The sequence below is a fragment of the Micropterus salmoides genome, unplaced genomic scaffold, assembly GCF_014851395.1.
Source record: "Micropterus salmoides isolate LMB-PRFRI ecotype aquatic unplaced genomic scaffold, ASM1485139v1 Ms_hic_scaffold_1, whole genome shotgun sequence".
Lineage (NCBI taxonomy): Eukaryota > Metazoa > Chordata > Actinopteri > Centrarchiformes > Centrarchidae > Micropterus > Micropterus salmoides.
Window position 1 is genome coordinate 36,012,801 of NW_024040040.1, and position 22,581 is coordinate 36,035,381.

At 42.5% G+C, this 22,581-nt stretch overlaps 3 protein-coding genes across 7 annotated transcripts in view; 1 reads left to right on the plus strand and 2 right to left on the minus strand.

Moving 5' to 3' along the window:
- Positions 1-4,617, plus strand: part of ipo4 (importin 4) — a 10,992-nt gene extending 6,375 nt beyond the window's left edge. Inside the window, exons 20-30 of one of the 2 annotated variants that reach the window (XM_038725693.1) lie at positions 1-11; positions 201-258; positions 763-868; positions 1,111-1,304; positions 1,436-1,486; positions 1,736-1,861; positions 2,123-2,349; positions 2,520-2,652; positions 2,816-2,920; positions 3,829-3,898; positions 4,083-4,617. The exon at positions 1-11 is cut by the window's left edge and continues 67 nt beyond it. In XM_038725693.1, the coding sequence (XP_038581621.1) occupies positions 1-11; positions 201-258; positions 763-868; positions 1,111-1,304; positions 1,436-1,486; positions 1,736-1,861; positions 2,123-2,349; positions 2,520-2,652; positions 2,816-2,920; positions 3,829-3,898; positions 4,083-4,213 (1,212 nt within the window). In that variant the 3' untranslated portion in view covers positions 4,214-4,617. Of the gene's footprint in view, positions 12-200; positions 259-762; positions 869-1,110; positions 1,305-1,435; positions 1,487-1,735; positions 1,862-2,122; positions 2,365-2,414; positions 2,476-2,519; positions 2,653-2,815; positions 2,921-3,828; positions 3,899-4,082 lie in introns of those variants that run through there. The other variant, XM_038725702.1, reaches the window with a different exon arrangement.
- A 187-nt stretch (positions 4,618-4,804) lies between these two features.
- si:ch211-196f5.2 (uncharacterized protein LOC556372 homolog) lies at positions 4,805-6,065 on the minus strand. Its single transcript, XM_038693452.1, has 4 exons — positions 5,935-6,065; positions 5,748-5,847; positions 5,476-5,605; positions 4,805-5,190 (listed from the first exon to the last, which is right to left on the minus strand). Exons 1-4 carry the CDS (start codon positions 6,063-6,065, stop codon positions 5,096-5,098), a joined length of 456 nt encoding a protein of 151 aa, XP_038549380.1. The 3' UTR covers positions 4,805-5,095.
- A 2,722-nt stretch (positions 6,066-8,787) lies between these two features.
- On the minus strand, positions 8,788-21,755 carry rec8b (REC8 meiotic recombination protein b). 4 transcript variants are annotated; one of them, XR_005445160.1, is made up of 18 exons: positions 21,605-21,755; positions 21,372-21,440; positions 20,777-20,919; positions 19,686-19,761; positions 19,066-19,183; positions 17,809-17,884; positions 16,951-17,018; positions 15,997-16,078; positions 14,305-14,365; positions 13,988-14,180; positions 13,248-13,382; positions 12,751-12,853; positions 11,753-11,931; positions 11,284-11,323; positions 11,076-11,151; positions 10,895-10,996; positions 9,246-9,398; positions 8,788-9,026 (listed from the first exon to the last, which is right to left on the minus strand). XR_005445160.1 is itself a non-coding variant. In XM_038725722.1 (18 exons), the coding sequence occupies exons 1-18, from the start codon at positions 21,658-21,660 to the stop codon at positions 8,938-8,940; spliced, it is 1,746 nt and encodes a 581-aa protein (XP_038581650.1). In that variant the 5' UTR covers positions 21,661-21,755; the 3' UTR covers positions 8,788-8,937. The 4 variants fall into 4 exon arrangements, 2 of the variants coding, with proteins under 2 accessions (XP_038581650.1, XP_038581641.1); XM_038725722.1 differs by having other exon boundaries at positions 9,246-9,352; positions 12,778-12,853; XM_038725713.1 differs by having other exon boundaries at positions 9,246-9,352.
- Positions 21,756-22,581: the final 826 nt, after the last annotated feature.

Here is a 22,581-nt window from a genome sequence, read left to right on the forward strand (position 1 = left end):
TTCAGCACTGGGTAACACAACCGTCTGCCATTAGAGTAATATGTGTATCATGTGCTAAACTGCAATCATGAATAGTTTTTGTTTCTATTGTCTATTTTTGTTAGATGACTGACCGATAACAGACTGCAGCGTTAACATTATGTCAGACCTTTCGTGTGTGCATACATTTTAACTTGTGTTGCTATGGTTTCCCCTGACAGCGCTGCCTTCCAGCCTTTCCTGGAGTCCAGCTTCCAGCAGGTTTACGAGATGAGAGACGTAAGTCAGTGTGGCCGACTGGTTAGCTCAGTTGTCCCTCTCTGTCTTATGTGCTTTGTTTGTGCATACGCTGTGTCTCTGCGGGGTTGTGTCTGTTTATAAATGGAAGTGTCTGTTGGTAGATTCATTTTTTTCCCCATTTTCCTTGATTTGGCAAGACCATTTGATTTGATTGATTTTACCCTCTGTAAATTGTAGCTAATAAATAACAGCGAAAACAACAACTGCTCTTCAGTAAAATGCAGAAGACAAATATTCTGTGGGGGCTAATGATGGTTATTTGCCCTCACTTTTCCAGCAGGCAGACCTTGTTTGTTCAGGAACGGGTCAACTGTAGATTAGTTCCATTGACCTAAGGGAATTGGTGTCTGAAGGGCACGTACTTGGTCTCTGTCCTCATGACCCCATTAAGCTGTCAACACTACCCATGTGTCCACGCAACACTGCACATTGTAAATTGATGCTTTCCTTTTTTTTTTTTTTTTTTCTCCCCTCCTTCCCTAGTTTCCTCACGAGGATGTCCGCAGGGCAGCATTTGGAGCCATGGGCCAGTTTTGTCGAGCTCAGCACCATGTGTGGAAGGAGAATCCCACTGAGGCCAACCACCAGGGTAACGCCTCTCTGCTCAGAAATTCTCCATTACTGTTACTTTAAGGAAATACAGAAAGAGGCAGTGCTGCTTTCTGCTACAGTGGGAGTTAATTAAAAAAGAAAAAAAACAAATTGAAAACCATTACAAACAGCTACCTTTTTTTTTGACCACTGTGTCAAACAGGTGGTTTGACAATTGCCTTTTAACTAATTTGAACTATATTCCTCCTCATGCCTGTACATCCCATGTCCCTCCCCCAGCCCTACAGAAGTTGCTGGATGTGGTGCTTCCCTGCTTTGTGGAAACGGTGCGAACAGAGAATGAGCGCCAGGTCGTGATGGGCGTCCTGGAAACCATGAACAATGTCATCAAGTCCTGCAAGGAGGAAGTTTTCAAAAACCCTTCACGCCTTAAGGAGCTCAGCCACGTCATCCGTGATGTGCTCAAGAAAAAGGTGTGAGCGATGGGAAGATGGCTTATTTCGCTAAAGCTTCGCTCAATTAAATAATTTCACATAAATCTTATTTCCCAGGTGGAAATGATCCCAGTAACACTTCACCATTGTTTTTCTCTCTGTCGGTTCAGACTGTTTGTCAGGACAGCGGTGGTGATGAAGCAGATGATGAAGAGCAACAGGTTGGCTGTCCACTCGCTGCACATCTGTCATCTGCATATATAAGTTATCAGTTCTGTGTCACCACGTTAAAGTGTTTTCCCTCACATTACACGGAAGCTGTCAAAAATACAAACCTCCACCAACTCCATGCAGTTTACATTCAAAGTATTCTAGATATTGAATCAGAGGCTGCATTTTTTTTTACCCATTATTTCCACATTTCTACATCCACATCACTTTCCTTGTCCTCATTGTGCTGTCTGGTTCAGGCGGAGTACGACGCCATGCTCCAGGAGTTTGCCGGGGAGGGGATTCCCCTGCTGGCCTCGTCTGTGCCTGCAGACAACTTCGCCCCATTCCTCAATGACCTACTGCCCCTCATCATGAGCAAAGCTGTGAGTCCAGACTTAAGGATGTTCCCAGTCCTGTCTTATAGAGACAATGTAACTGCTGATTTCTTACTAAATGCAGCAAGGAGAGAATTGCTGTAAACTCTTTGCAACTACAGACTCATTTTCAGAGAGCAAAATTTGACTTCAAGATTGGTTCGTTGATTAAATACAAAAAATGGCTTTTGGTTCCTGGAAAAGGTGAAAGGGTGTTAAATGTGTCCCTGTCGAGTATCACCCTATCACATTTTCTTTCCCCCTCAAAAGAAATCCTCGTGCACGGTGGCAGACCGGTCCTTCTCTGTGGGTACAATTGGAGAAGTCCTGCAGGCCCTGGTGAGCGTGCCCGGGGGTCGGGGAGTGGCAGGCCGACTGTCCAACCGTCTGCTTCCCGTGCTGGTGGCTGGAGTGAGGGACAGTGATCCCGAGGTTCGCAACAACAGCGTGTACGGACTGGGATGTCTGGCCCAGGCAGCTGGACCCATCGTCGTAACGTATCCTTATCCTGTGTGTGTGGAGGTGTGTGGAGGTGTGTGGAGGTGTGTGGAGGTGTGTGGAGGTGTGTGGAGGTGTGTGGAGGTGTGTGGAGGTGTGTTGTGTTTTAATGCATCATCTAAAAACTTACAGATCACACACAGCTGTTCCTTAGTGAAGCGTCTTCCAGAGATTATCCCATGATGCTGTCCGTGTTTTCCAACATGCTGTCCAAAGAGTCGGACCTCAGGGTGATTGACAACCTGTGTGCTGCCCTCTGCAGGATGATGATGAGCAATGTGGAGGCCGTCCCCCTGGAGCAGGTATATTTGCAGTTTGCACCTCTTCTGCCAAGACTAGCCACCTCGAGTAATCTTTACTGCGGACAACACATTTTCACAAGCAGGAAATTCACTGCAAAGTACTTCACTAAAAAACGTAAGAACAGAATTTGCTCACTATGAATCGCACTGTGCTGTATAACAGGTCGTTCCCGCTCTGGTGGCTCATCTTCCCCTCAAAGAGGATCTGGAGGAGAACAAGACGGTGTACAGCTGCCTGGCCATGCTCTACACACACAGTCCTGCTCTGGTACAGTACAGATACCATCACAACTGCTGCTACTGTGTAGAAAGAACATTATTGGAAAGCTGCATTAAATGTGATATTCAGGCCAAGTCATGGTTAGGCTTGTCACGATAATTACGTTATCAGCTTCCCGTACAACATATGAACATGACCTCGATATTGCCTTTTGTGTTTACATAAGAACATTTTAGCCAACATCATGTCAGAATAAACACTAGGGTTTTCCCCACCATTGTAAGACTTGAGGCACAGCGCATAATCAAAATAAACAGAATAAAACTATGCTTAGACACATTCTGCTGTCACTTCTGGCTGCACTGCTTCTGTCCTCGTCATCTGCTCTCTGTGTTGGAGTTTCACCGTTAATGGCTCTTCAAATGATCATTATATCAGTGGCACGAAATGGTCTTAAAATGGCAGTAATATCTTTAATCCCAATTATTTCTAGGACAATATAGCGTCCAACAAAGTAGTTCTCGTGACAGGCGTGTTCATGGTGACATTCATTTGTTACAGTCCATCGTTCAGTGCTTCTTCTCATGCCTGAGGGGGGTGGTGTCATGACGTTGAGAATTCCTTAGGAAAACAAAGACAATAGTGACAGACACAAGCAGGAAGTGAGAGAGAAATCTACATTACTCATCCTAGAGCAGGCGTTCAAATGTTAAGAATGGCCCCATTGTGTGCTTTGTATGGACAACTACCAGGCCAGCCTTTCAGTCGTGTTTTATTACACTTTGTTGTGTTTTATACATTGAAACTACAACACGTTATGCATGCATACAGCATATTTCAACTATCACACAAACTATTTAATGAAGACATACATGACAACAAGATGCACAAACCTAAACATTTGAGGACACAATATTCAACATTATTACCATATTCTTCTATTTTTTTCCTTTCAGGTTGTGAAGGTAATGAAGCCCATAGTTGCTGCTTCCAGTTGTGTCCTTGGCAGCAAAAACATTGATAAAGGTGAAGATTTGTGCTTCTAAAGTTGTTGAAAAACAAAGTCAAAACACTCTCACACACTCTTCTCCCCTCCCTGAGCATGCTCAGTCACTCCCTGCACTCTCATCAGCATTCTGTTGCTGTTTTAGTAATCAATCTTTGTTTTTCTGTCATCCCTAAACTCTCGTCTCACCGCTCCCTCCCACAGACACCCAGGGCACTTTGGTCATGCTGATGAAAGCATTCGCCCAGCACCACTCTGCCGACTTCCAAGCAGCTGTGACCTCGCTTCCCGGAGAACAGCAGGCCAAACTTAGTTCGGCCATCTCCGCCTCATAGCCTGCACACATCCTTCCACTCGTGTGAGAAAGCCAGCAAAAACAATGAATCTTTATACTGTAGGCGGAAAATGTTATTGGAGATATTTCCCCATCTAAAAACAGCACTTCAGCCATTCTAATATAGTTATGTCACATTCAGCAGTTATACTTATGAGTATTAACTTTTAATTTATTTGCTTATATGCATGCTATGTTGTCTAAGTTTTATTATTTTAAGAGTTACAGTTCACCATCCTGTGTTATTACCATTGTATTTTGTTTCCCTGTTATTCCTGTAAAGTGCTATTGTTGATTGCTGCTGTCCCCTTTTTGCCACTGTTTGACTTCTGGCTTTGCTATCTTGAGTGTGAAGCAATGAATTGCATCTCCTGATAAACTTTTCATTCCCATCTCCCAGTGTAAGTCAGTGGACTGTGAATTTCTGATCCCCATGCGCTCTCTTCTGGCACTGCCTTACTCAGAGATTTATCTGCTGCTAACAAAGGGGGTTTCTCTAATGGGCCCACACTGCAGCTGTGCATTGTGTGGACAGCAGTAATAACCTCCAGAGCTAACGGACTAAATACTGAGCTAATAGGCCATACGGAATAAAACAGCACTTATTATAGCGTCCGTACACTGTTAGTGCTCACAGCAGCCTGCGCTTGTATGCAGAAGAACTTTGACCTGAACCGCTCCGCCTCTTTCTGTGCTTTTCTGTAACATGATACGACAATGCTGGCATGTTTCGCCCTTCAGTTAATGTCAAGCCATTCAACCACGCCTCACTGTGGAAAGAGTAAGTGATGACGTGTTGAATCCTCTATATAGATGCGAGAGTGAAACGGAGCTAAAGATGTGCTTTGCCGTGGACGAGTGATGGGGAGCGTCTGACTGCTCCTCAGATCTCCCGTTGTCCCCGTGCCTCGGTTAAGCCAGGCTGCTGCTGTTTTTCCAACTCCATCGTCATCTGCACCGGTGTCAGTCCGTTCTCCCCTGCCAGACAGAGAGGCCTAACTTTAAAACTACATAGATATATAAGAATGTGCTAATGAGCAGAGGGGCAAATACCACATGTGTCGCAGCAACACTATGAAGGTGTACACACAACACAACTGAGAAGATACAGTCAGGTCTATGATTATTATTATTAAGTCTATTTCTGCAGTTAGCCTGTTTTTATACCACTAATAGCCTCATCAGGCATCAGAATTTAGAGACACTGATACTAACAGCAACAAATTGTAAGTTAAATTAAAAAAAAAAAAAAAACTTCCAGACCTGCCTGTCTGTGTTTCCAGGGCAGGATATTCATCCCTGTGCGACAGAAGGAGCGGTCAGTGTGGGCCTCCGTGCTGTACAGGACTTCCTGGAGCTGTTTGTCTCCAGGTTTCTGAGCTTTCACTCTCACCTACAAGAGGAAACACAATTGTTGTCATTTTCCTCCCGCTCACCTCCCCGCTTCAGACATCCTTTTTGTTTGCTTACATTTGGAGCAAAAGCAGCTCAAAATGGATTTAGAAGCTTTACTCCCTGTCATCTCAAAGTCATACCTCCAGAATGTTGATCTCTTTCTCCTTCAGCTTCCCCGCTTTGTTCTTAACCTGGGTCTTCTTGGTGTCGACCCACACCACCCTCTCCTTCACCTCTGACCTGGACACACATACGCACACATACTTGTTAATGGATCTACATGACAGTGCTTTTGCTAAGACGCCATCACGCTGAGAGCAGACTCACTCTTGGATGCCCAGGTCGGCAAGCGTCGTGTCCAGGAAGGGGAACGGTTGGTGCGCCGGGTCGGGCTGCGTCTGGATGGGCAGCGTCACTGACATGGGGATCTCCCACTCCAGCTCAACACGCACTGTCATGCCGTCTGCCGGGCCGCCCGGTCCTCCGTTGGCCTCCCCCTCCTCCTGCAAGCTTTGTGACTCGTCTGCTGCCAGCTTGACTTTTCAGATGCGGATCTCAGAAACTGATGTGAAGTGTCCCTCACCCTTACTTGGATGACCTTTGCTTTATCTCCGCCTGATGCTCGGTATCTGCACCTTCTTGTCTTGGGCGGCTCTTTACTCACAGCCGGTGTTGTTAGCGGATACCGGCTGGTCCGCCCTGTTCCTCCTCAGGGCTGGTGATTCAGAGCTTCTTATGATGAAGGCCTCTAGAAAGTGTGTGTATCAAATGCAAACTGGCTTGTGCTCTGCCGTCCCGGCTAATATAAGCAGCCGTTGTGAATGTGTGTTATGTGTCACTCAGATGTTAGGTTTATTAGACTGTCAGGGGGGTGATGGATGGATGGTTGGATGGATGGTGGTGCCAGGTGTGTGTGTGGATTCTTCTTTTGACTTTAAATGAAGGAAGGATGTGGCCTGAAGTACTTTCAGTCTGTCAAGAAATAATTGGGACTGAATGCTTTATGACAAGATTGATACATGTATTTGAAATGTATAAATTTGGTTTTATTTGGTATAATTTGGTGGTAAGAGGTCACTTCAGGGTGAGTGTGGACAACAGATTTGTCTGTGGAGATCTACAACTCCACTCATTTTTTTCTCTCACTTCTCTGGCAGTTTAGGTGAACAGGGGGTTGATATATCGTTCACAACACAGCGTCACATTATCAGATCATAAAAAAAGTGTTCTTGCTCTAGATCACAAGAGGACACATGCCGTCCCACGCTGTGGAGCGCGTATGCGGGTGTTGTTCTGTACAGTGGGATCATTTTTTTCCCCCCACACCAAGCCAGCACTCTGGATTCAGCATGTCACATTCCACGGATGGCCACAGTAAATGAAATCCTCGCACACAGATACCAGCCATACGTCAGCGTGCAGAGGGACACAAATGATGTAAATGCTTGGGAATGTATAGAGCCAAAGGGAGGTCGACTGTGTGAGCACAAGTTGGGTTTTCTGCTCATTCAAGCAGCTATGATGTCATCATTTAAAAAAAAAAAAGACTGCTACTTTTTGATGAACCCACAGAGAATAGGTTTCCCTCAGTTTCACAGCAGTTTTCCAGCTCACTGTTTTGATGTTCAGCCCAGAACCAGAACTTTGCTGTTTTGATTCACTCTCACAGTGTTTTCAGATATTTCCACCAGAAACAAGATCTACAGATACTTAGTGGCCAGGTGGAACTTTAATATTGCTTCATATCTGCTGCATGTGACAAGTTCGCCCCAACAACTGTATAAGCCAAAAGAAAATCAGTTATTGCAAGTTGCTAAGATTTGTGTTGCTTTAAATTAAATATGCTTACTGATATTGACTGGTCGTAGTTCTCAAACCTGTATATACCTCTATTTTCATTTTGCCGCCTGCGTTATGTTCAGTGCCATTAACACAAGTAATCTTTTTTTTTTTTGGCCTCACTAATCAGCCTGTGTTCATGCTTTCCCTGCAGTGAAGCCTGTAAACACACTGAAGTCGCACCTACGGTTGGTCCTGCAGTGCCAGTGATGCAGCAGTAGTGGAGGTGGTGGCTAAAACAAGAAGCCCACTGTGAGCTCTGTTTGTGCCAGTGGCGACTCACCATCAAGCTGCTTATGAGCAAGGCATTTAGCCCTAAACAGTGAGGGTTTGTACCTCTATGAAGGAGGTAATAGGTGGGGAACGAGGGGGGGGATCTGTTTTTGATGCCGTTTCTATAAAAAACATTACGTGTCAGTGGAAAGGACTTCTGCTGGCACAGCGACCTGAAGGTATCACAAGGAGCATCAACAAAATGATCATTCTGCTATGTTGATGTGAATGAGGATTTCTGTTCTGTGACTGCAGCACTGACCTCAGCCCAGGCCTCTCAGTCACAGCGAGGTGGCACATGGTCTTACTCTTATGTGTACACACACACACACACACACACAGCAGTCCCCAGTGTGTTTACTGAGCAAACCCTTTAATTGTGTGGAGCTACTGAGGCATGAGGTCAGACAGGAGTTATCTGCCAGCGAGGCACAAAACGTTCCTGTTGGAGGCAGGCGAGTGCTGATACATGTTTTCTGTACATTTCTCTGCACTAAAAGCTCGCATCAAAATATTTAAAATAAACAGATTTTTTTTCTCTCAGTCCAGAACAACAAACTTCTAGCTTCACATTAAGTGTTATTATCCTGTGATGAATTCTTTATTGGGTTTTAACTAGCGCTCGTTTAGGATTCTGACTGGGCTCAGTGTGAAGCAAGAACAGAAAATGATAAACCTAAGTAATGTTCTCACATTGAATTGGTTTAGAGTTCGGAAGAATAATTTGAGATGTTGTTCTACTGAGAATAACACATTTTATTTTAAATTAGAAGAATTAAAAGGGATAACAATTCCCAAAGCAGATACAAACTATACAAGAAGCTTAATTTAAAATCATTACAAAGGTTAAAAAGCCATACAGAAAATATAACACTTACTAGGTCCAGATGTTTAAAACTGTATATGAAATTAAATTATGTAACACTGATAAACTATATATCAGTGTATAAATATTTAAAAATACAACCACATGAACAGAACCAGGTTAAAATAGTTTAAAAACGTTAAAATACTGCAAAGTAATGTAGTTCAATGTTTCACCCTTCTGAGTCATTTAACAATTATATAAAACTTTTTTTTTTTTTTTTTTTACAATGTAAGATATCATGAGTGTGAGATTTGATGTGTTTCATGTGTTACACAGGATCAAATTAATTCATTATATTCATCAATGAAAAACAGGTATCATGAATTACTTGTCCAGGACTGTAGTGTGAGTCAGTGATCAGGCAGTGCTGCAGGGCTGATGGTGATGTCACTGTACGGTTCAGTCTGTTGGACCGTCACCTGGCCAGCAGACAGCAGCTCTGGAGAAGAGCAACATCACAGTTGATACCGTCACAATGTTTCACCGACTGAATTAAAACTCAGACCGAAAACTACTATGTCTCAGTTATGTTAACACTTGTCTGCTTTATTCCTGAGATCTCTGTCTATCTGAATGAAAGGTTACCAGTGCTAGTCCATGGTGGAACATGAGCATCATGTGTTCATTGTTAAGAAACATCAGCTTCAGATCTCCTCACCCAGCACTTTGTAGAGTGTGTGAGCTGCAGTGGTGCGGTCAGCCTCTGGGGGTACCAGAGAGTCAAAGGTGACTTCTCCAGACCTCTGCAGTTTGGAGGAGATCCAGCTGGAAGAGACAAGCGAAGTGTGAGCAGTACATGAGGGGGTTCAACCTAGAGGACATAATTACAAAATATGGCTGTTTTCAGGCCAAGAAATGGACCATTTATTCTTACTTTTTCCCCTGAATTTCAGTGATGATGGAGCAGGAAGTTTGCAGACTGAACGACACTAAAACATCTCAGTGAAACCAGTATTTATAGAGCCACTAATACTGCTGCTATGAACTCCTGTTCAAACATGAATCCAGTCACAATGTCACATAAAACGCAAACTTAAGGGCTCCCCCTTATTTATACAACACATACCGCATTCAATCAAAGAAACCACTTCATATCTAACTTACTGCTACTGACTGGCTGATATGTTATATGATACTTTCAATACAATAATTCAATGTCTGAACCTGGTAACACATTTAAAGGAATAGTAAGCGATTCTAATCCAATACACCTTTTTGTTAAATTCAGCTAGTTCCTCATGGGTTGCTAGCTCTCCATTTTGTGTGGAAAAACTGGTGTGGACCTTCCCCACAACATTGTCCTGGCCAATCAGCAACAGGTGGTGTGAGGAGGGGAGGGGGGCAGCAGGAGAGAGAGTTCTATACACAACTCCAGGGACCGTGAAGAAGGAGAGATAGCCGAGAAACAGCCAAAGAAGAAAAAGTCTGAAGAGTATAAACAGAGACGAAAGTTATATGACCAGGCAAAGGTGAAGATGTTTCAACGTCGTAAGAATCTCGGAGATTTGAAATGTGGGGGGGGCGGAGCTTCTGAGGGAGCACTAAGGGGTGTATTTGTTTGAAGGTTGAATTCAAACATCAAAAATCTTCCTGCAGAATCACTTCCTCTCCCTCTTCCTCTGTGTCTGTGGCTTAGGTTGATCCCTCAGGCCTACTGGTTGCTTTCTATTTTGAATTTCAAAGCAGATATCAAATAACATAGGATGTGACACTGGAGGACAGGAAGACATAAACAACGTGGCTGCATCTTGATGGTTGACAGGGTTGTCTCAGGCGGTGTTTGAGTTAACATTAGAAAGTGTATGGTCACAGACTTGATATACAGTGTATATAACTGACACGTGTTCTGATCAAGCAAAGTAATAGTCAAAAATATGCGAATGAGAGCTCAGTACAACAGAAGGGCATCACTGAAACTACAACCTGTCGACATCAGAAAGAGATGCAGCAGCAGAAGAAGAAAGTATGGCCACATGACCACTGAAAATGGGTGAGCGTCATTGCTGTGCTTAAATAAAGGCTCTGGTTTACCCTTCATAGCCATATTTATCCAAAAATCCAGACACAGCGTAACGTGCCATGTCACAAAACACTCATCACCTCAGGATGATTCAGGCAACAAGCCTGGGACGAGGGAGTGCCAGTGCAGAAAAGTGGAACTGGAGGCAGCATGAATATGGAGGCAACAAATCCCACTCTGGAGTCAGGATAGTAACAAACCAGCAGTGAAACGCTGTTTCATGAGCGAGCTGGAGTCTAGTAGAAACATGGAGAGCTTGCGTGTGTTGTGTGTATTGCATGATGTACCTCAGCATGTCACTGCTCTCTGCGTCCGTCTGAGCCTCGGGCATCTCGATGTTCTCCTCCACTATACGCTCCATCAGTGGCTGGGCCTCCTCCTGCGGAGACCTTCACACACACAAACACACACACAGATCAATTTCTTTATCCATCTTGTTGTCCGTCTGTCTGTCCATCTGAGACTCACCATCTGCTGACAGGAGTGATCACATCGCTTACAGATTTGTCCTCTTTGGACATGTCCAGGATCACATCTAATGCAGCTGTTTACAGAGACATGAACAAACACAATGAGTAGCTGGCAGCTTTGAGTGAATCATGTTTTTATTTTGCTGCCACAACATGATCTGAAAAATGTTTCTAATGTGTCTGAGAAAGAGAGGACAAATTCTTACATGAGCCCTCTGTGGGGGGCAGTCCTGACTCACTGGATATCTGTGAGAGAGAGAGAGAGAGAGAGAGAGAGAGAGAGAGAGAGAGAGAGAGAGAGAGAGAGAGAGAGAGAGAGAGAGAGGGAGAGAGAGAGAGAGGGGAGAGAGAGAGAGAGAGAGGGGAGAGAGAGGGGAGAGAGAGAGAGAGAGAGAGGCATGAAAGTTCCATGATACAGAAACTAGGTTCATAATCTAATTTGTCTCACCACTGAACTGAACACTCAGTTGGCAGTCTGCGACTGCAGCCTCGCTGGCTAACAGATAACCTTTATTATTACAGCCACAGTTTCACAAACCCCCTCTCAGATTTTAGCATGACCTGGAACTGGAGCTTATTGAGAATTTTTATCATTTTCCTCCCCACAGATATTTGACTTTGGGTCATTTCAAGGTAACAGGAGAAGAAACTAAATGTGCCTCTGCACAGACCCACCTCCCTCATGCCTGAGTGCGTCCTCTTTCTCTCTGTCCTCAGTATTTCTCTGTCCTGCTCTGACTCCTCTCTCGCCTCCTCCTGGTCTTCCACCTCCCCCCTCTGTTTTTCGCAGTGTCCAGGCAGGACAGTGAGGGAGGCACAGTGTTTCCATAGCAATTGGAGGTCAGTATGGAGGGCTGTGGAGGGGTCAAAGGGCAGGTTTCAGTCACTATTGTGTAAGGCTGCAACAAACGATGGACACAATTTTCATTGTGGTCAATCTGTCGTTTATTTTCTTGATTAGTTGTTTGGTCTATAAAATGTTGATCAGTGTTTCCCAGAGCCCAAGAAGACTTCCTCAAATGTCTTGTAAAGGTATTCAGTTTGCTGTCAGAGGAGTAAAGAAACCAGAAAATACAGTTTGTTCTTAAAAGATTACTCAAAAATCATATGCTATTTTGTATTTTCTTCACCAGAACAGAATTGTGGAAAGCTAGTGCTACTCACAGGCTGCTGTAAAGTGCTGTGATCAATACTAACTGACTACAAGGTTGTTGCTTGTTCTCTAAAACATCAAGAGGCTTGCACTGACGTGCATCTGACTTGCTTAAACATGGAATCTGTTTTAAATTTATTTATTGGGTTCTTTGCCAGAGACTTGCAGATTTACTGTCCCACTTTCCAGACACGTCTTGTATAATACAAGTGAAGAAAAAACTCTTTGGAAGTTTTTTTTTATAGTCTTATCAATACAAACAACTTCTAAATTCTTCCCATTATTGTTGCTACTGATGCTGTTTTGGGGTTTACTTTCATTGCCAGTGATTCAGAAGGCCAGGCCACCACACTAAACTGTTCCTGTATTTTTATAGTTCATTTGTGGATTAGTTTCTTTTCCCTCATGTGTGCTTCTTGATAATGTTTTATAATCCTTACATTTTTCTGGAATTTCATCATTCAAGACTAAAGCTAAGAGATCAGTGTTAATGATCATTTAATAGTATGGGCTTATCTACAGCCTGGGAGTGAAGAGTAGCACTGACATCCACAGGGGGCGCTGAAGAGCTGAGCAGGTGTGGCACGCTTAGTCAAGGAGGGCACATCCAGCAACACCGCGGACTGAGAGGAGGAACAAAATGTTAGCTTGATGGTAGAGTTTTTGCTTTGTTTAGTGCACAGAGAGAAGTGTTAAAAGCCAATGATAGAGTCTCAAAGGAAATTAAAGAAACAAGGAAGGAAGGAGGGAAAATAAAATCAATGAGCAATATCCCAGCGGGCTTAGACAGCATGAAGAGAATTGGAGCGCTGGAGTTTTAATTAACTGACACCCTGGTGAACAGACACTTTGATGCCAAGACTTTGATTACAGAAAGGCAAACAGCTGAAAAAGTGAGTATTTATGTGTGCATACAGTACATTTAGCTTTTCATATAGTGAGCGGGTGTTTAAGAGTTTTTTCAATGTAAATACTGCATTTTAGTCAGTGGATCCACATATATAAAAGTAACTGTACCAGGTCCTGTGTCTCGGCCAGCGGGTTTCTGATCTGTTCCTGCATTGCTCTGTCTGATATCTGGACCTGAGGGTCTGCAAAGACCAGCTGACGCCTGCGACCTCCACCAGGCTTCCTGAATGGAGGAACGACCACCTGATGGCAGAGTGAGCAGCACAGCTGTAATTTTCACAGTACTGAATCTATAAAATGACGTCACACACCAGCACATACACTGGAAATTATGAATCTGCGCTGACACACCCGCATCTGCTTTCAATGACTTGTTTCCAAAATGAAACAAGCTGCTCATGAGTCGCTTTGTGGAATGCAAAAGAAAGCTGATGAAAACTGTTACAACAGCAAATGCTCTGTCGCTGTCATCTCCACGTTTCTTGCATGTCAAAGTTTGTACAGCAGGTAAATAAAAAGGTACTGGGAATTGTAAGTTTTCAAATTTTTAGGTTCATAATGGGTGCGTAGATACAATAAACTTTTTAATCGTTTGTATTTTCCATTTCTATTTAATGAATGAACTAAAGTTAGATCAAATGCAAGGCTCTGGTAATGACAGGGTATCTCTAAAACATTCTTAGTAGCACTTATGCTCTTAATTACTTGTTGCGAGAACAGCATTTAGTGGAAATAAGTATGTGTTCACACTCAGACAGTAAATCATTCACTAATTCAGTTTAAGCTCTGCACAACACAAAACTACCACTGAACAAACTAGAGAACACACAGGATCCCCTGTGTCTCACCTCTTCATTGGGACTTTCTGTTGCTCTGTCTCCCTCTTTCCCAGATGCACCAGAAGGTGAGGTTGGCATGGTAACCTGCGGCGGGGTCATCTCCAGGGGAACAGCTGCCAGAGGAACCCCCACAGACTGACCCGACTCTTCACCTGGTAGCATCACACTGTCTCGCTCTGCGCCCAGCTCCGTCACCTTCAACCTGGAGACAACAAGAACACACGCATGCTTACTGTACACACACGCCGTACGTTTACACTGAGGTGCTCTCTGAGCTGTGACGTTACTGAAGAGGACTGACTTAATTTCTCAGTGTGAAGACTCACTGATCAATAGAGGTCATGGCTCCTTCAAGTCCCCGGCTCCTCTGCTCGGCCTCAGCCACTTCTGTTTAACACAACACACCGTGAAACAATGTGGCACAACACATGGACACATACAGATGTTCAAGTGAACACATTTTCCCAAAATAATCTAATCTGTAAAAAGATTATTAGCGATCAAATGACTTGCATTATTAAGACAAGTGGTTTTCCTTGTAGTTTCAAATACTTGTTCTGCTCTCTTTCTGATGATTTACTGCAGCAGGTAAACTGAGAGTGAATTCTACCCAACTAAACACATGCTACTGAATTATTAATTATATTACCGCCGCTACTAAGATTTCCCACGATCATTAAACTATACGCTACTAATGTTTTCACTCGCACACTGTGCGACAACACTCAGCACTTGGTAACTCTCCTCTCTCCTCAGAACATCTACGTGAAAGGTGCTGTTGTAGGAGCAGCGTAACTCCTGTAAGGACTCGGGAGGTGCATAGCGTGTGTTTGATTGTCCGAGCGGCAGAAAGTGACGGTGAATGTATATGTTTGTTCGGTTACAGCGTGTCAGCTTCTCATGACCAAGAAAAGTTTGTCTGTTGTTTCCCCAACTGCTGGAAAAGTGAAGCAGGTTAGTGCAAGCAAACATCTCCCCTCCCCTTCAGACTGCGCAGCTGAGCAGGAAAGCTGACAGTAGCCTAACTATACGTCTTTTGGCTGCTATGTAACCTAACATTAGCTCAATTTATAGGAAGTTCTAGCTGCTGCATTTCATTACTGCCTACTTTGTCAAGTATTGACAACATTACAAGCTTGGACTAAACTGGTGTAGCCTACAGCTCTGTCCTGTACACAGACTGTACATCCTAATAGTTACTTACAGACTGGTTGTTAGGAAAAGAAAGGATGGTGGTGACAGTGGAGGAGCTGAGGTTAATAAAGCAAGTTAGGATGCAAACTAGTCCCTTTTAAACTAATGAGGAGACGTTTCCTTTGGATTTTATTGTGCAAATGAAATGCTTGGTAATTAAGGGAGGAGACTCTCATGTTGCCTATTTTTCATATTAATTTCTACAGATAAATGTCAAAAGCTGTAAATTGAGACACAAAAGGCAAACATGAACACTCCTATCTATAATGATTATGAGGTCATATTAACAGGGTTTCCCTGCTGTTATAAGACTTAGAGGTGCGGCCCAAAACTGCACTCCTGCTGAGACATGTTGTATTGGGGTTTTCTATTCAGACATACAGCATGTGCACAATTTTTTTCCCACTTCACCTCAGCTGCTAAAACTCCATCCTAGGGGAAACACTGGACATGTTGTCCTTCTGCTGTCTTTGCTAAGAGCAGCAGGCAGCCACATGCTACTTATTGACAGATGTTCCTGCTCTATTCTCTCCTTAAATGAAACAGTCTCCTGAAAATAAACCTTTTTTTCTGCCAGCAAAAACGCCCGCAGAGTCAGAATTGCTTTTTTCTTCAATTATTGCAGTGGACCAAAGAATTAGACGGGGGGTGACTGGTGCAGGCACATTACAAGAGAGGAACACACCGTGGGACTGAGACACTTCCTGGATCCTTACATTTAGTAAAACTCACAGTATGTCATCGGACTAAACAACTAAAACACAAACATACACATGCAAAGATTATCATACACAAAGGTAAATGTTAAAGACAGAAGCACACACCTCCACGAAACTGATCAGGTTGATCCATCAACAAGTCAATCTCTCTGGCCGTGGCTTCAGGAAGGTCATCTCCCTCGAAATACTGATACAGACAGAGGGTGACAATTAGAGAGACCAAATTAAACAGAAGCAATGAGGGTGGGTGTGTTTAATAATGTTAAGTAAAGTCATAAAAAACAGCTGTAAAATATAGCAAAAACAAAAACTGAAGGTTAAATGAAGAAATGTTGTGTGCAAGGCAAAAACAAACATAAGGGGCAGACCGAGGACAACAGGCACCCAGCCACATGTCACTGTAAACAAACCATGAGTGCAGGCTGATGTAATTAAGTCAGATCTTATAAAGCCAAAATGCACTTCATCAGCTGATAATGCTGTAGGAGGAGCAATATCAGTCTTTCAGTGACAGAATGAGGAGGCTAACAGTGTGTGGAGGTACAGCTGGACTGCAGTGAAACACAGCTGCATTTTATGACTGAGATGATAAAGCTCTGCCTCCTTTTAAGCCCTGTGGACATTGATAGTTGAATTCAGTCAGGCATCCCGTATTTTATGTCCACATTTCCCTGCACTGTAAACGTCACTGCCATCTGCACAACTTTTGGAAAATGTATGGATTTTTGATAACATTTGTAAAATATGTTATGTTCCCCATAAATATCTGTTCTTTTTGAGCACCACACACCACCCACAAAACTCAGTTAAAAATATACACAAACAGACTGGACAATATAGAATCTGTACTGGCTTTAACGCTACTTCCTCGCCACACCGCATGCTGCAGAGTGACAGGACGACCAACAAGCGAGCAGCTAACTTGTGACGGAGACCTTAACTAAAGCTGCTGTGGGCACACGGTTCGCATCCCAGCTCAGTGATTCACCAGGACACCTGCTGTACAAAAAAATGATGACTGGGATGTTTCTTGTCCCTGGACTCTGACAGATAGTTTACCTCAGCAGGGGTGATGAGCAACTGCGACTTCTCTGTCAGCGTGATGGCAGCTGGAGGTGACCTGAAACCTGGTTCAACACAGCAGGAAGAATTAGGAGCCGAGCATGTTTGTAGCACAAGAAGGATGTGAGACACGCTGAGATTCGGCCGTGTTTGTGGCACTTGAGTGACGGCTTCAGGGAGTAAAAACAGCCATGGCAATGAAATCTGGGCCTGGGCTTAACCTGATGCATTTTTATTTCAATATTTGCAGATAAAATAAAAATAATTTGTTGATGACAACAACAACATTTCTCCGCAATTTCCTTACAGGAGTGGAAATAGCACCTTCCTGTGCCAAAGGTTTCAATTTACAAGAAAATCCACTTATGGAATTTAAGCCAATTAAAATGACGCGTTTGTAAAAACCCTGACGATAAATTATTTTGAATGGAAACATGCAAAATGTTACCACAACTACTATTACTATTAATCAGAATAATCTGTCTTTAGCATAATTACACAAGTGTTACAAAGCAATTTGGAAACATCTAGAAAAACCCTTGTCTCCCATTTCAGGCGAGGCCTCTTTCAAAGGACATGGTCTATAAAGGTGTAGCTAGTAGTCTGAAACTAAATGAGCTAGTCGGAATGAGATTTACTGTCATGTGTCTGCTCCACATCTCACAGAGACAAGTCAGCAGAGGGAAATGGATTTTGGGATCATAAAACACAAAAAAGCACCATGCTTTTTTACTTTAAAGTTTCTTGGAGTGTTTGAAACTTATTAACCAATTGTGACGCTTGGTCTTGAAATGTGTCGGCCGCCCCGAAATGGGACACAGCTAGTCTTTCAAATGTTAAAAATATCAGTCTCACCGTCTTTGTCGAGTGAGGTGTGGGGACTGGGCACCAGGGAGTGCTGTGAACCTGCCTCTTCATTCACCAACGTTGGCTAGAAATACACATTACCAATATTATATAACAAGACAGAATACAGAAACAGAGTTGTTTCTTGGTTGATACCAGAGTCGAACTGAGTCTGTTTATCATGTCCAAAATGTGTTTAAGTGTGAAGTTAGGGTTGTTAAAGACCAAACTGAGTCAGAAGTATTATGTTTGCCTCTATATGCCTCTGTGGTGAACAGTATGGGTGTGTAGGTGGGTGACATGTGATATGGCCTGGATGAAAACCGATGCACAATATTAAAACATACAGCAGCGTAAGCAGCTGAAAGCCAAAATCCAGTTTAGGGATCTTTTAAATTCCATGATAGTACCCCAAAAAATATTATTGTCTCTATGCTATGCAGTCCCACACTTCTGCTCTCTGTGTACTGTAAATCTGGCCATGTCCGCCAGCACACAGAGTGAGTAAGAGCTGTCTACTGTGATTTACTCTATCTGAGGATACCAGTGGGTTGTATGGAGGGATACAGCACATATGCTATGTTAGAACTGGAGCGGCCTACACTGTGTATGTAAGGCCATGAAACAACGGCTCACTTGTAATAACTGATGGTAATTTATGACGTGTGTGTCAAAAAAACATGTAGTAAAACCCTGAAAAGAAACATCGCATTGCATCATATTTTACCAGGTTGTGACGGACCACTGTCACTACGGTTGAGTATGCGCTGTGACTGCTGGTGTGACATATATGTTATGTGTGTGTCTATATTTGGACTGCTGTTAGAAACACTCATTGGTGCTGAATGTGGTCAGAACCTACTTACTATTATGTAATTTTAATCAAATTACTGCTGTTTGGAAAGCCAAAGTCACAAACGGTCTTACATAAGAGGCATTGTTGAATTAATTCAGATGTGGGAATATCTTCTCTGGAAATTGCAGTTTGTCTGAGACATTTACAGTTGTATTTAACACGAGAGTGGCCACTGCTGCTCCCGACAAAACGTTCACAATATCTGTCGAGCCTGCTCATGTTTACAGAGAGAATATTTGATATAAAGTGCAGGTTACTTGAGGATGCTGACGGTGCACAGGAGTTCTGTTGTGCTACACTACAGACACAGACATTAGGCTACACTCCATGTGTAAGCTGCCTGGCATAATTCAGAGCCACACCATCACATACAGTGTATGGCTGTAATGGTGTATGTATCACAAATGTACCTGGTGTATTTTATAGGGGCTGGGCAGTTGGTGTGAGTCCATGAGACCGAAGAAGGGGTCCTGAGCTCCCTCAGCCTCCTCCATCCTGTACAGGCTGTCAGGCATATCCAAGGCCAGCCTGCCAGATAAAGAGAGAAAAAAAATACCAATGTAATACTCAAAGTATTAAAACATCACACACATGTTCAGTGCTGTACTGGCTAATGCAACACTATGCATGCTTTTATCTGCGCTGTTGGGATTCCAAAATGATAAAATATTACTGGAATATGATTAACGTACAGCATCTTTAAGGTGCAGAATGTGGAAAGCAGAAACAAGAGCTCATACATTACAGCTGTCCCATGACACGTTTTATTAAATATTACTGAAGCAATTCACATGAAAGTAGCTCAATTTGTCCATCACTCAGTCAATAAAACACTAGCTTCTCCTTCTCACAGTGTTTATTCCCCAAAACAATCTCCCTCATAAATATTCCTCCAGATGCTTTTGCAGTCAGACTTCCCCGAACACATAAACCTCTGTGCAGTTCAGCTAAAATTCATAGGCGCCCCAGGATACAAAACATCCTGCACGTGATCAAATTGTTGTGTGTGTGTGTGTGTGTGTGTGTAGACCTGTCAGACTCAGCAATGTCAATACATATGCATCTTTTAGAGCGCAGCAGGCGGTCAATGGTCTGTTGAACCTCCTCTGGAAAACAGAAAAGGGGTTTAAAATGTTCACGCACACAACACAGTTATTTCCTGCAGAAACAGAATTAGTGTTATCACATTTAAGTCGAGGTCTAAAATATCTGACCCCCCTCTCTATGCAACAGGAAGAGGCGATGAAGGGCACAAGACACCCTAGTAATCAAATAGTATTTTCACCATAGGTCTTACAGTAATTTGTTATGCATAAACTCACACCCACACCGTAGTCTGGAATAATAAAAATGGTAGAAAATTCTGCAAGGTGCATTTACTTCCTGCATTTTTCTATCAAAGTTTACAGATAATTTATTGCATTATCCAAGTTTGTGAATGCCACATAAACCGAGAGGAAGAACCTCTACCGTGCCATGCATATGAAATACAACGTAAACATTCTCAATGTGACAGCTTTGGGAGGTTTTATTCTATTCTACTGAAAGATAACATTAAATTTGCTGAATTCAAGAGCTGCTGTAGACAACAGACAGTAGTTGCTTTATTGGCTTCTCTTCCTGCTTATCACGCTGCATTGTATTTCACTGTTTTCATCAGCCGTGTCAACAGCATGATTGTGAATCTGTCAGATGCAATATCAGTGTCAGGGTGTCATTTAAGAACAGATGGATAGAGACTGTTGAGCTGTGTTTGATGATATTGCATTCATCACCTCTATATTGGCTTCTAAATCAAACTTGGCAGGGTGATTTGGGAAACATGCATTGGCAAATGTGTGACGATAGCACTTTTTTGGTTTTACACTAAAACACCATTTATGAGATTACTACACTTTGCAGCTCACGGAGGCATCTCGTCTGCTGTGTTTTGCTTAAGTTGAACAAACAGCATGTTCACAATTGACCTGAACTTACTTTGGAAAGGCCCAGCAGAAAATAATGTTCCTTTTAAACTCAAAATCATCCTGCTAACTGACTGAAGGAGAGTTACAAATTCATTGTAGTGTTATGTTTCTCGTCTTTCAACTCTTGTTGTTCCACTTTCTCTTTTCCGCTTACCGAGCAGGAAGGCACATTGTCTGTGGTAGACCACGACCACGCCATACTGCAGCTGGGACGACAGGTAGAGAGAGAACCGAGGCCTCGGCAGGTTGGGTTGGGGTGGAGGAACCTGAGCTGTCACATAGTCCAAAATGTCCATACTGTAATTGTTTAACAAAATGAATTATAAAAATGTACATTATATTTAATCTAAAATGAGGTACAAAGAGGAGATAACAAGGTGAGGTTAGTAATGCAAAGAGAGATTACATTTCCTGATCAACTCTGGCAGGTGAGACAAATAGTTATCTTTACATCAAACAAGACTATGTTAAAGATTGCTCAAGAGCTGCTAAAAGACTCATCCCAGCACACTTACAAATAAAAAATATATTACCAATTAAGTTAACAAAATACAGTTGACAAATTGAGATGTGCCCTTGTTGCAAATAATAATAAATATAGAAAAAAGTTAAAACACTACTCTTATGTGGCCTAATTTAACTGTAACGTTACTTTAATCACATTTATCAGTCTTAGTGTGGAAACCAGACAGTTATCTTTAAGCTAAGGTTAACATTAACATCTGTCATTTGCCTGTGGACATTCTTACCATGTTCGCTTGACATTGACTTTGAGAAGCTCTCTGCGAGTGACCCTGATACCTCTGGTGGCTGCTAACCTGAATAACAAAACACAGAACATTTTGAAATAAACCCCAGTTGACAGGCTAATCTGTCATGTAGCTAACGTTACAGCTAAAGACTTCTTGCAGGAGTAGTTAACTTAGCTAATTTAGCTGTTAGCTGTGTTAGGCACAATGAGTTAGCTTTTTTTTTAACTCACCAAATTGTGGAAAAACATCCTGTATGGCGGTGGAGGACATTTGGGTAGTAAAACATTTGTTAACGTTTATATGTTTAGCAGTTATTTTAGCGGAACCTGGTAACTTCAAGGTTTAGGGATTTCTTTGATGGCAAGAGCTTAGTGAAGTGAAACGGATTACAACACGATTTTCCCGCGTCAACTCACACTGAACCAATCAGGTTATGAGATTCATCACACTGAAAGTAAACAGTCATGATGCATTCAGGCAAACTAGGAAAATTAGAAAATTAAGATTTCAGGTAATAATTTAGGGAGACCTGTGATTAATGAAAGTACAGTATTACTTCTTTCTTTTTTAAACAGTTATGTCAGTGAATGGAAGTATAAATTACTCTAATTGCTTTAGATAATTAGCAGTGATGTGAAGTACATTTACTCAAGTACCGTAGTCTACTTTATAAATAATAATAATAATAAATATTTATTGGGGACATTATTGCCTACTTTTACTTTTGACACTTTAAGTAGCTTGTACCTTAGACTGTGTTGCTAATTATTCAGTAAAACTTTAATGCTGCTGTTTTACTTGGAAAGCATTCATTTGATAATGTTACACTGCAAACCAGCCTTACAGGGTTTAGAAATGAGTGAGGTCCAGATGTTTTGTTTCTTTTAATGGGGCTTATTTACAGTTATTCATACCAAAATTACACCTAAACACAACCAAATATATACACCACAGTCACAAAAATTAATGATCTACAATAAAATACTTACAAAGGGACCTGTGACAAAAAATACTTTTTATCAAAGCTGAATTTTCCTCTCTTCTTCTGTGCATGTGTGTGCAGTGAAGACCTGAACCAGGTGTGGACGAAGTAGCCTATTGGTTGAAGGACACACTGCGAAAATGGCTCTGACGTTATTTGAATACTCATGTATGCTTAAATCATCCACCTGATGATGACAACTGCAGTGGCCAAAAGAATAGAAAC